This window comes from Tachysurus vachellii, chromosome 23, assembly GCF_030014155.1.
Source record: "Tachysurus vachellii isolate PV-2020 chromosome 23, HZAU_Pvac_v1, whole genome shotgun sequence".
In the NCBI taxonomy this organism is placed as follows: Eukaryota; Metazoa; Chordata; class Actinopteri; order Siluriformes; family Bagridae; genus Tachysurus; species Tachysurus vachellii.
Window position 1 is genome coordinate 2,083,627 of NC_083482.1, and position 13,929 is coordinate 2,097,555.

A 13,929-nucleotide genomic window follows, 5' to 3' on the forward strand; every position below is an offset into this window, starting at 1 on the left:
ATGTCACACATGCACACTGAACACTCTCTCCGCCCATATCGACAAGACACGCCCCTTTCTGCTCATTGGCTACATGTTTGTTTTGTTTTTGTTTAGTTTGTCGTTCCAACTCATTTTCTGAAGCATTTCTCAAACATCGGAGACCCCACCTTTAACTTGACTGTTACAAAGTGATGACACTGGAGACTCTTTCCACAAATTTTCATATCAACTATCTAAACTAACAAACTTTCAAAGTCAGTGAAATGGTCAGGAACTTTTTGAATAAAATGGAAATCAGTTTATGTGGAAAAAAACAAAAGGGAAAGGCTTTAGGGATTGACAAGCCCATGAGTTCATATAGATGACTCAATATTCAATTGTACAGATCTGCTGTAAATTCCTAAACCGTTATTATTTAACAGATTTAACAGCTACAGATTTTTCTACATTTTTAAGGAAACATGATATTTCCTCGATCTAATAGATATTCTTTTAAGAATTCTAAAATTCCATCCAATTCCGCAGAGCTGTTTATTAATTTCAGTGGTTTCAGTACAAATAGTGCTGATCCTGATGTGATGTGCACATTGTAGTCCTAAACTAATAACAAAGTTAGGCATATTTATGCCTAGGGCCATGAGGATGTCCTCCCTTGGTGCATACAGCATTATTAGAAAAATGTGCACAAGGAGCCAAAAAATGTGCACATGCAATGGTATTCATGAGCATGGAGAAATTATGTTGGAGCAACCTACATGAACTGAGCTAACTAAAATATTCCATCTTCCAATTCCACAGAATTGATGAAGTACCAAAAAAACCCTGAAAAAACAAGTTTCGATACATCTTTAAAAATAAACATAAACTATAACCATATGTGAAGAAACATTTAAAATGAATTGCCCCAAATCAGCTCTCATTATTGGTCCAATTGTAACTCCATTAACACTAACAAACAGATTTAATGAGTGGGAAAGTGTAAAGGAGCATGATGGATGTGACCGATGATCCAGAGTTCCCAAGCTTGTAATGACCTGCTAATTTTAAGACTTTGCTGCAACGCTTTCCCAATACCTGGTACAAGGCCACATTTACATCAGCTTAGGGAAGATATTTTTTGGCCCATTTAGCCCAGTGTAATCAGCCAGGCTTCTGATTGATGGGGACAGTGGTGGAAAAGCAAAATGTACATTCAACCACCACGGCTTATTGGGTTTCGGAAGGGGAAGTAAAAGCGGGTCCAAACATTCTCCTTGTTGCAAATTAGCCTTAGAGACGCTAAGCTCATAGCTGTCAAAGAACTCAGATGAAAATTGTGAATCAACAGAAGGGTCGCATTCTTCCAGTGTTAGACAACCCATGCAAGAAAACAAGTTTTATTTGTGGCCGTGCCAGGTTTTGGGTGGCTCATAATACCGAAGGTCTATAAGGAAAGTAGTTTGAATCTTAAAAATGTGATTGACTCCACACGTCTTGTGGAGGAACCTGTGTAGGACAGAGAGGGTTTCAGAAAGAGAACTTCTAGTGGTGACAACTCTTCAAATGCTGTGTAAAACTCGGCTACATACTTTATTCACAAGCTGTCAAAAATGAATTAAATAACTGATAGTCCTGTGGCAAAAGAGATCATATTTTCTTTGCATAGATAATAGTTTCTTTGGTTCTTTAATACACTGTGGTGTATAAACACAAGCCCATTAATCTGGAAACAATAATAATAATAATAAATAATCTTTACAACGATGTCCATTTCATTTCAAATCTATGTACATAATTCTGAACAGTTCACTCGTAGCTCTGTATGAATGTGTTCTTTTTCTACCTTAGTCAGAAGACAGAATATGAAGGTTCGGATCAACGCCACCGGTGACACCATCGTCCTAAAGTTCCTCCGCCCCAACCCTGATGTCAAGCTTGAGGGCTACATTCTGGGCTATGGTTCTAGCATGTTCTCCAAGCAGTTCATCCAGCTTCCAGAGAACGGACAACCCTATGAGACAGAGATCGGTACGTCTTAGACCTTACCATGACGTTCATCAAAATAAGCAAGTCAGGAACTGGTGTTTAAGTGTTCACTCTTCACAAGATGAAGGTTAGGAAAAATACCACAAACCACAGAATGGGGATAGTAAGGTTTGTTCAAATAACACGCTGCAAAACCACAAAACCACAATGCATTAGTCTTAAAGGATCTTAGAACAACTGCCTTCTGGCCTCCCAAAGTTGGAAAATGCTCTGACCAAAACCACAAATGTTAGGAATGGACATAGTTATTTTTGGAAAACAGTAAGATAAATTATGTTGCAATAGATCAAGACAACCCACATTTGTTTTCTAGATGAAGGTCAGGTGGCCAAATGCATTGCTAAGCATTTCTTACTATAGAAGCCCTCTAGATATTTTCTGTAGATCAACAGATATTTCAAAGTTGAACCTATTAATGACATCGGATTATTTTTCTTAATTATCTGCATCTCATCAGTACAGGGCAAGCTAAGGGCCAAAGGATCTATCGAGTGAGTTCAGTCTTGGCTTAGAATTTGTGATTAACAATTTTTGGCTTTTTTACTTACAGAAAACAGACCAAAAGTTAAGCAACACGTTCTGAATAGTTTTAATGACGAATGATTTTGCAAATTTCCAGGGGGTTGACATTTTAGAGCATATTAAAGCACTCTTTGTGCTGTTCCGCAAATCTCTTTAGGACCCTTTTTTCAACAGTATGCTTAGCTTTTTCATTATTTATTTGGTTTACTGTTCTATGTTTCCTCAGCAACATCTATTCTGCCCAGGTCATCAGTTGACAAATCCCAAACGTTAATACATTCAAAGCTTACAAATCTTCAATACTTTTAATGTACGAGTGTGGACAAGCACGAGATCCTGCAGGCAGTTCAGGCTACCAGGCCCTGTTCCAGAACATTACATCAGCCTGGTTATCTTTCACCGGTGTTCGGTCAATGCCTTGTCATGTTTTTTCAGCAAGGTCGTGACCAAACTTGTGGAGGAAAAAAGACCTTTAGGCCAAACTTCTAAATCACTTTTTAAGAATGGCTTACGTGGAAGAGTTTCTAAAAGATTCTTTCAGCAGTTAAAAGCTTTAGTTTTCTAAAGGTGTGCTATTTGGAGGATCCATATTGAACCTGGAGAATAGTTGTGTAGAATATTTTGCACAGTTAATAGTTTTGGGGGGTTGTAGGCTTCCATGTTGAACTTTTAATGAATTAAAGCATCATGGGTACATACGAGTGCCTGGCTAAACCCTGGAATGTTTCTTCAGGAAAGAGTTTTTAATGGTTCAATTGTTTGGATGGTAACTGGTTTTAGGTTTCTATAAGGGTTCTGCTTGGAATGACCAGGAGGGTTCTATAGACTCAATGTTTATGTGGGTTTATTTTTGGAATGTTAAAAAGGGTTACATAGATGGAAAAGGTCTGTTCATCCTTAAGATTTACATAGTTTATCCACCCCTTGGGGTTCATTCAGGAACACAACCACATACTGTAGCAACAACCAAACAAACCTTTGTAGTCCCACAAGGATTCTTTTGTTAGGATTCTAAAGGGATTCTATTTGAAATGGTTTCTAAAAGGAACACCTGAAGTGTAGAACAGTAGGTGCCCTGTGAGCATTCAACCTTCACACTGTTTGGCTAACAGATAGATGTGTAGTGCACACGACATGCCAAAACAGTTTTGTCTTTGACGACAACTGCTAAGGTTCAAAAATTTATACCACACTAACTGGTATTACAGTCAGACCATGATTTGGTTATTATCCAAAACATACATAGCTCAAAATTCAGAATTACACTCAATCGGGGGATTGGTCATTTTGCTAGAGTTATATAGGTATTCAAAGTTAATTGAAGAAAAACTTAAATAAAACAGTTTCTCTCCTTTTGCAGTTGCTTGTACATAAATCAAGCTGAGACATAAATCAGCCTGGTTCTTGGCACACATCAGCACTAGTTCCTGAGCTGCCAAAACGTCTGTTGTTCCACAGTCCTATGTATATCTGTACTCCCTGAGCACACTTTACTGCATGTGAGGTTTCTTGCCCTGAGAGTCACACTTATAGAAATGCATGGAAGCACTTAGCAGCTTGAATGACTTAAGGACCTGGTTCACTTTAAGTAGATATCAAATGTCAAATCTCTTAAGCCATTTGACCAACATCAATGCAGCACCCTTCCTGAATAGTAATACTTCAATTATTCATGTGGAGAGGCTCTCTGGTGAATGTTTGTTGTTCCTGAAGGATAAGACGTTGTTGCCATATGCACCGGTGACATTTTCCTTCACGGCTTAAGATTTTACAATAATATCTTAAAATGGCGTTGCACCAAATGGAACTTTATAAAGAAGAACTTAATGCATCCAGACAGTTAAGTCAAGTTAACAATAACACAGCACCAACTGGTATTATAAAATATCCATACGACACAACGGCTTTTAAATGATTATGTAAAAATTGTTTATATTTCTTGTCTCTCATACTTAGATGCTGAACCAAAGTACCTAGTTGCTGTCCAGCCAATCAAACCCAATGATGTAAAGAAACAATGCACAGGTAAAGCACCACTGTAGTGATCTGGATGTTCACACTCAGAGTGACAAAAACTAGATGACGAATTGTTATCTTTACCTGATGTGGTTCCTCTAGGTAAAGTCAACCTGGACAAGCCTCTTAACCTGGTGATTGGGACAGTCTCCTCCACCTCGGTGTTGCTGTCCTGGGGGCCATATACAAAGGTGCCTTATGAGGGCAACATCATGAACGATTGCCTGGAAGATGGGTGTGTTACTGTACATATGCATATGCTCTCACACACTAAGTAACTGATCTGGGTTCATGATTGCAAATCGGAAGGGAGTTTGTAAAAAGGTTGTCATCCGTTATAGACAGAGTTAGCAGTCACTGGGCTGGATAAGAATAAATAATGACCAATACTACCAATCAAATATTATTGTATTTAGCAATATATAATATAATAGCAATTATTTAGTAGTAGTAATTATTTTCCACCAGAAGGACAACTGATAAAGCTTTAACTCGCTGAAACTTGTGTACATACAATGTTCATTCAAGTTGTGTGTGTTTGTGACCACAATCAGCAAAAATTTAGCAAAACCTCAACCCTGAACAGCTAGGTGAAACATTTGGGCCAGTTTGGAGGGAAAGAAAAAGCCTGTAAATTTGTTATACATTCTTTTTGCATGACAAAACTTTGTGATTTATGACGCATGACTTCTCAATTGAGAAAAACGATATTTAGTGGAAAATTATCATGCGGTGTGTGGACTGCTGCCACTGCAGGTGTGTCTTCAGCACGTCTCTCATTCTCAGTTTCTCACATACACTGCTATAGTAGGTTTCTTTGGCATAATGGAAACGGAGAACTGTTGGACCCAATATCGGAAAGCTTGATTCGCACCGATGTGGTGGAGGAGTGAATTTTTTGCATGAGTCCTGCTCTTATTAAAACCTAATGTCGTGCATGTCCTGGCTGCCATTATGCACATTACCAAACACGGGCATGGCGAAAATAGAGCCTCATGAGGCAGAGGAAATCCAATCTGACAGACTCAGCACTTCTACCCAGGCTGTAACTGCACCCAAGCGAGTCAAGTAGTTCTGGAACCAGGAGAACCCACAAGCTGTGTGTTGTTGAAGAGAGTGAGCAACTGTTTTGGAAAGATTTTACATTTTTGCTAGGTTAGCTAGACCTGAATTCAAAGCTTAATGGAAAAACAAGTTAAAACAACATTGAATTAATAAAAAAACATAGTGATATTGTATAGATTTTCATGTTTTTGTTTAATCAAGGGCCAGCAATGTTCGCATTACACTTTCTGGAAAATAAAAAATGCTTTGCAGTGGAGACCTGATATTAAACCAGTTCTTGATAAATGTACCAAAAATAAATGAAGCAGTGACCCTGACAACCCTGTTGTTAACTTTTCCATCTGTTCCTCCTCCTTTATTCACTGAAATGAAAATCTGCCTGTAGGTACTACACAATCCGCTACAGAGAAAGGAACAAGAAGTGGATCTATCAGACATGCCCCACCAGTGACACAGTCATCGACAACCTGAAACCGAACACTCATTATGAATTTGGTGTCCGAACCAACAAAGATGACCGCAGCGGCATGTGGAGCAAACCTGTCATCCACAGCACCAACATGGGGGGTATGTACGCTAACCAATCCAACCTGCAACAAGTTATACCAAACCAGTCCACAAATGGTATCTTAGCTAACCACGACTGTCAAAGTGCCCTGTAATTTACCTCCAGACTTCAGCATGTCTGATTTATATTGTGTTTAATTTTGGGAGAAAAGTTGTTTTTTTTGTTACACTGTGACATAATCCCATCTAAGGAACCCACAAGAACTGTTTTGACTCAACAAACCACAGCTGATCCTTTAAATGTTGGAGGGAAATCCACAGAAAATACTGAATGACCATGCGGCACGTGTTGCAAATCCAAACCTTCCGAGGCACTCAGCTCTAATCTCCTTCTGCTCTTGTCTTCCAGACAAAATCATGCACAATCCCTACAAGCCAAGTCAGACCAAGCCTGAGGTAGGTTCTCCACTTCTCATTCAACTTGAGAGAGGGTTATATCTGTTAAAACATCAGTGTTCATGTCTGTTTTAATGGGTGCAAAAGATAAGTATAGATAAAGGAATAATTGATAAGGACCTTACATCAGTGGTTGGCAAAGTGACAAAAATAACTTCAGTGCCTCTGCTCTCAAAGCAATGGTTCATGGAGACTCCATAGAGAAATGTTTACCATGCCAACACATTATTCTATATATAATATAGTTGTTTTAGAAAATGAATCATAACCTTCTGACCAATCAGAATCTAGAATTCAATAGCATTGAGATTACTAGATTACTCCATCTATTACTATTAATAGATTACAGCAATATTTTGAAGCTCAAAACAATGCACAAAAACCATGATCAGGATTTCTTTCATTCTTTTAGAAGCCTGTGATGCCGGGACCACGTACAGTGTTACCACCTCGGCCAGGTAAGTCCCTCGAATTTTGTGTTTCTAATCATAGAAGAGCAAATGTTGGTCTATCCATCATTTAAGGGTAATAAGCATTAACATCCATCCATCCATCCATCCATCCATCTATCTATCTATCTATCTAATTAATTCTGTTCTATTAGCTCTGCACAATAGGACCCAGCTAAGATTCTCACCACTTCACACAAATCCTGCTCTCCCTGGAGCTCCAAAGACATCTTTTGGTAAATTTCATTCTTTCGTTCAACATATTCTTTTCTTTCTTTCCTCTCTAACTCAGTGTCTTCTGAGATTTATTGCATTCATGATTACTGTCTCCTCACTCGCACACACACACACACACACACACACACACACACACACACACACACACACACACACAAAGACATATACAGTATATATATATTGTGTCATTCCCCAGTTATGAAACATTGCATTATTTCCTACAGCACCTCCTCTGGCCGAGCAGGAAACTGCACTTGCCTCTGGGTCATATGAGCCCAAACAACCTCAGCTAACACTGGGTAAAATAGCAAGACTTTTATTTTTCCAGTCACACAGCTTTGCACTCACTCTTGCTGCTGGGATGGGGAAGGGAAGCAAGTGTGGGTTGGGCAGTGACTGAGATTGCCCCACTCTGATTGGCTGCATGTTGGCATGATATGAACCAATGAAGAGCTAGAAAGTCCTGATTCCTTGGAGTGGAGGATTCCTGGTTGGTGTAAGTTTCTTTTTAGATTGCAATGCAGAGGAATGCATACAGGTTTTGCATGTTGTCTTGATTTTGCAAAATGTCCATTCTTGAATGTAAAGGGGTTTGAGCACTTCTTCATTCTGTGATCATCATCCATCCAAGATATTAAGCCAAAGCTTGTCATCCTTCTATCCATCCATCCGACAGTAACTTTGCCAAAATGCTGCTGAATTTTTATTGAGGTTCAGTGAACTTCATATTACATCCTAATTATACACTGATTCATCCTTCACATTCCACAGAGAACGAATTCTTTATGCTGCATTTCAGCTGTTGGTCATGGTTCAGTCTGCATGAGACCCACGCATGCTCATAAACCACTACATTTTCTTCCAGTATCAGATGGGAAAGGCAGTGATCGGGAGGCCTTTCATGTCTCCCTCTGTCTCCCAGACTCAGGATAAAACAACAGACTCTCTTTTCACTCAAACCAGCTAGCTAATGAGACCATAAGCTAAAAAAAAACACTTGACTAACACAGGATCCAAATGCTACAGGGTAATAAGTAGAGGGGATGTTGTTTATCTCTTGACAGATATTTGAACACCAGATATTTGCCATCTGGAATTGATGGAGTCCAATTGAATACAGGGCACTCGGGTGTAAACTATAGTGACAGGATAGCAGGGTGGGATAGAAAACGAACAAAAAACTAGTGGTCTCAATAGTCAAAGCTGGTTTGCTCCATTTCTTTTGAAACAGACCCAGACAGCCTTGGTAGAAACGCCTCTTCTCAAGCTGGAGGGAATTCTCTCAATTTGAAATATCTCCTGTCCACTCAACCCCCTCGCCAGACAACCACGGTCTCCCCTCTGACCCCCTACAAGATTGACCGACGACATGGCCTCTCCCAAACCAAGGCACCAAGTGCCACTCCCAAGACTTATAGTTCATCTGGTAATTCTGGTAATTAACCTTTAAGTTGGTTTGTTTTTAATACTAATGTTTTAATTACAGGAGTGCTGTCTCATTCACTTTATAATGTCTACAGAGTTTTTTTTTTGCAGTGTTGCACTTTTTATCTAAACTGGATTGGACCAAACAGGCATCTTCCTTGTTCTTAGATTTACAATTACAAAACACTTTGTACTTCAGTGCTTTACAGAATGCCCCATGATGGTGACCATCCATCTATTATTGTTTACTACTGAAATAATCTATATCCTGTAATCCCGTTAATTCATCCTCCAAAAAAACAGATAAACGATTCTGAGAGACAGCCAGTAACAATAAGGAGCAGAGGGCTGACCTCACTGCAGTAATCTTCTTGCTGATTTCTTTTTTTGGCAGATAAATGGCTGTCACCCAAGTGACTGTTTGAGAGGTCTACGGTAGCTTGCCAGAACTAATATGTGACCTCACAGCTATTTCTAATCTATTTTCAAGGAGTCTCACTTCACTTCAGTTCAGTTCACTTCACTGTGTCTTGCTTCCACAGGAAATGCACCAAATGCACCTTACTGTGGAAACACATCTACACCTCAAAATCTGCACTGAAACATTAATCACATCTATGTACCAATGATTTAACCTTAAGCAAAAGTAAAAAATAAGGAATGACATTATTTTCTTAGCTACAGTATATAGCAGTATCTTATTCCCAACACCATTTACAATACACTTTTAGGACATAGCGTGACTGAGTTCTTTATTAGTGTTTTATAGACTGGAATATGTTAGCTATCAACAGTTAAGTCTAGCTACATTGTTCAAAGGGTGAGACCAATAATATAATATTAACTAATCACTTTAGCAATTTAGATTGTTTGAGCTTTTGATGTTGACTGAATTCTTGATGTCACTTAAAGACCCTACAACAAAGTATTTGTTTTCTAAGAACATTTAATTATCTAACGAATGCTTTATCACCAATTTAATGAATATGAAATGCCTTACTAAATAAATCTAGAAAACAGGTTCTACTTGGTACTCTTTCTGATAGAAACACTTTGTTACAATATATGGTTCTATTTAGAAGCATTAATGGTTTTCCTAGCCAGACAAGCAAATTGTTTGACCTGGAATTTTGTTGATAGATCTTTTCCTTTCATACATGTACCTTCTTTACACACAGTAACCAGAGGTGCTGTTGTATTTTTTTATCCAGGTAAAAACATTCTGAGAGACCCGACCTTGTCAGTCCCACCCAAACCCTTCGATTCAGTCGTAGCAGTGAGCACCAGGAACCAAACGGCTGTGGGCAGAAGTCCTTTCTATCCCTTCTATAACGGCATACGGCCACCCTCTTTCCCCAGGGCCAACGACTCATCCAGAAGATATGGGGGTAAAGGAACCACTCTAACTCCTTTTTACCATATTAATGTCTTGCATCTTCTTTTCAGTTTCACTCTTTTGGTCTCTCTATCTTTAGCATTCTTTCAGACCAGAACTGTTTTTCTCATTGACTCGAGCTGCTGGATGATGTCCAAAAGCAGCAAGCCCCACACACCTGTGCACATTTTGGCAACATTTTGCTCCCAGGTCCCAGTTAAAGCTGTGATACTCAATCCTGGGATGCATGATTTGGTCTTTGACCTTTAAAAAGAAATAAAATGGTGCCGTGTGTATGTGTGTGTGTTCCTGTGTATAGCATCAGCTGAGGAAGCATGAATGCCTTTTGTTTCAGACCTAGAATGAGTGCAATGAGTAAATGTTTATTGGTACGCTTTGATACTGATACGGAAGTGAGTAACCTCTTAGTATTAGTCAGATTGGTACATCATGGGACATTTTATTTAGCTCTATGTGCATTTCACTGGTTTATATGGTGGCCATGAAAAATGCACCAAACACATGTTCTTGCACTTAGGTCAATCTTCCTCAGGTTAGCTAGTGCATTGGCAGGGTTCAGGACTTAGCTGGGATCGTTTTTTGTGAGTGTCTTATGAATCAATGACAATGATTTGTATCAATGACAAATAGCAACTGATTGTCAAGAACTTGAACGTAACCCTAACCCTAACCCTATGTACAGTATAGAGCACCTTAACTTTAACTTTCATCACATCCAGATTGCTGTTGTTTCCTGTCATTTGTTCATTAGCATGGAGTCATACACTCAGGCTCATGTCACATACTGTAGAGCAACAAGTAAATCAGCACCAGTATCGGTATCAATGTATTCCTACTAATTAGCGTAATGAAGCCATCATTAGTTGAATGAAGTGAATGAGGGGAAACATTAAACCAGGGCAGTAATGTGAAAAGCTGGAAGTGATGAATGCTGCCTCTGAGCCAATTTATTTTTTACTCGATGCAACATGTGTTGTGTGTGAAGACCAGCCATCACGCTTGCCTATTCCCTGACAATTTTACACAGAGGGCAAGTGTGTTTGATTTAGACTGATGGGTACAGATCAACTGCCTGCCCGCCATCTGTACTATCCCTTTTCTCTCCAGTTATTTACACTAAGTCCTTTAGTCCCACACTCCAATCTCAGTTCCCTTAGGTTGCTCATGCTAACAAGAGTTCTGCCCCAAGACCCAGTGTTTTTGTGCTGTTTCTGCATAACATCCCTTCTTTTCCCAACAGTGAACGGACAGCATCATAAAGGATTGTCTTTCCCCAAACCAGTCATGTGGTCCAGAGCCAGAATGGGTAAAATGAGCCGACCCCGTGCCCCTGTGTTTTGTCAGCCACCATTAACCCGCATTTCTCCATGCTGGTGTCTTTACCCATCTCTGTCCATTCAAATGTTTTAAGCCCATTTGCTCGCCAGCCTTACATTGCCTTATATGTCCTTGACTCAATGTTGGTGTTTTTTTTTTTCTCGCAAGCTTCAGATGCAAATGCTTCATGGTGTTTCTGTTGTTGTGGTCATTGTTGTGATGCTACCATGTGATGCTCTGTCCCATGGATTCTAATCCTTTAAGGAATTAGCAATAATGGCCACTGGATTTTCTTAAACTTGATTGTCTTTTGAAACACCATTGGGCATAGGCGCCAGCTCTGTGGATGCTCTGCGATATTTAAGGTTTCATTAAATTTTGGCTTATTTAAACACTAATGTTACAATGAGTGTGTGAGTGTACTATCTCACCTACGATTAAAAGCTTTAAAGCCTGCGTCTCACACCACATGGTAGCAACTTATGGTAAAATAATGCTATTTTTCTACCGCAGTGCGCAATTATAATGTACCATGCTGTGCATACTTCCTGTGCGTTGTTTATGAAGTTGTACATTGTTACCAGAACTGAGCATCGCAAATGAATTTCAGATGTTGGCGCCTATGCATGGGTTTTGTTTTAGCAACTATGCTGGGAATTCTGTGCTCTGAAAAATGTAAGGTTCTTCATGCTATTTTTTCGAATATACTGTATGCATGTGTAGCTGCATGACTACCATGTGGTGTTCATGAGCTTCAATATGTTGTGTATCGTCTTGCTCTACTGTGTAATCTGTTTCAATCAAAGACTGGTTGTTCGTTCCAGGGATTTAGTTAGGTAGATAAATATTGCTTCAGTTACATGGGAGTGGTTAAAGAGTCAAATACCTGGCAGATCGCTTTACATGGGATTTCACTTCACAATAAAACATGAAATTTAATACCTCGTGACATTTAGACTGAACGTAACACAGGATTATGCAAAGTACTAATTCATGAATTAATCTTCTGTAAGACTTTCTCTCGGGGTTAGGTAGGAATACACCTTGGATGTTATACCAGTTCATCACAGGGCATCATGAGCACACGCATTCATACCTAGGGGTGTAATTGCATGCGTCCAATCATATTACATATTCTGGAAGCCCAAGAGAACACATGACGAACCTGTGACTTCCGAGTTGCAATCAAACACAAAATACCCTGGAAAGCAAACAGCAAATCAAGTTTATGGTGTTTTCTACATTTTCCAAATGACATTTACAGATTGATCCAATTTGGTGGTCAAAAAAGGGGTAAAGAAAATTCACCTATATAAGTTTCTGTGGTTTGTCATGGTGAGACCAGTCACTCTGCTGAGAAACATTCTACATTAAAGGCCCAGACAGATTCGTTTGCAATTCATTCTGGTCGCCCTCAATTTACCACCAGATGCATGATACCCACACGCGTCCGTCCAAAACCATCGGGCCGGCTCTTCGGCGTGCCCTAGCTGAGTCTTTGGAAAATACTTTCCTCATGGACGTATGGCGTCAGCTGGTCTTCAGCTTTATTTTAGGAAAATGAAGTTTTAGCTTGATTTGTGCCCAATTTTTTTCTTCTTGCCACAAGATGCTAGGAGCTGGACTCTGTTAAAGAGCAAGTGATTTTATTGCAGCTTCTGAAACAGATTGAACAAATTTTCCACGCTAGAGTCCATTACATCAAGCCAGTTTGCTTTAGGCTTTGTTTTCCTCATATGCTACATTGGAGGAAAAGAAGTTCTGTACAAAAAAGGGAAAATTTCTGCTAAACCAACAGTATTTAGGTTTCATTTGGAATTAAAGTCTGTCAGTCTTTTTCCCCTTAAATCTAATTTACCGTTGTTTAACATTGTTTAATTTTCAGCTTGTCTCATTTATTTGACAAGTTCTGCAAGATCAATTATGCAAAGTCAAACACCACCTGACGTTTTCTGTTTAAATGAGACGTTTTGACTCTACGACAGTTCAACTCTGACTAGTCATAACAGATTGAGAAAACAAAGCATTGTGAACTTTTGAAACTTAAAGACTGTTCAAAGAGTTTCCAGACTGGATTGTTCTGGATGAAAACATTTTGCTGTTGCTCTTCTATTACAAATGATTTGATTTATGACATACATTTTAAACCTTTAAACCATGTTAGTTGATTCTCAAAAAGAGTTGGATTGATTCCTCTGAGTTTTACATATCCAACTCCAAACACATCCATCACTATTTGGCTTGAAATATATATATATATGAATAGGTTTCAAGAAAAAGCATTACATTTTATCATCTGCAAAGTCTACTTTAAAATTGATGATCGAGTTCAATGTAAAAAACAGTGTAATGTGCCTTCTCATCTAAACACCTAAAGCGGCAATCATCTCAAAGACATAACCCAAATCATTCACTATGAAACAATATCAACATCAAAGGCACCAAGACATTAAACCTTTAGGACTTTGTTCATTTCGTAATTTCATTTTGTAATTTCGTAATTCGTAATTTCATTTTGTTCCACAACGCTGT

General features: G+C 39.0%; 1 protein-coding gene across 8 annotated transcripts in view; it reads left to right on the forward strand.

Moving 5' to 3' along the window:
• The window catches only part of abi3bpb (ABI family, member 3 (NESH) binding protein b), a 28,141-nt gene that overhangs the window by 3,985 nt on the left and 10,227 nt on the right, over window positions 1-13,929 (forward strand). The window contains exons 2-12 of one of the 8 annotated variants that reach the window (XM_060859492.1): window positions 1,814-1,989; window positions 4,486-4,554; window positions 4,648-4,780; window positions 5,996-6,177; window positions 6,527-6,573; window positions 6,986-7,031; window positions 7,178-7,258; window positions 7,484-7,558; window positions 8,491-8,694; window positions 9,896-10,072; window positions 11,321-11,386. In XM_060859492.1, the coding sequence (XP_060715475.1) occupies window positions 1,814-1,989; window positions 4,486-4,554; window positions 4,648-4,780; window positions 5,996-6,177; window positions 6,527-6,573; window positions 6,986-7,031; window positions 7,178-7,258; window positions 7,484-7,558; window positions 8,491-8,694; window positions 9,896-10,072; window positions 11,321-11,386 (1,256 nt within the window). The remainder of the gene's footprint in view (window positions 1-1,813; window positions 1,990-4,485; window positions 4,555-4,647; window positions 4,781-5,995; window positions 6,178-6,526; window positions 6,574-6,985; window positions 7,032-7,177; window positions 7,259-7,483; window positions 7,559-8,490; window positions 8,695-9,895; window positions 10,073-11,320; window positions 11,387-13,929) is intronic. The other 7 variants (XM_060859493.1, XM_060859495.1, XM_060859494.1 and 4 more) reach the window with 7 other exon arrangements.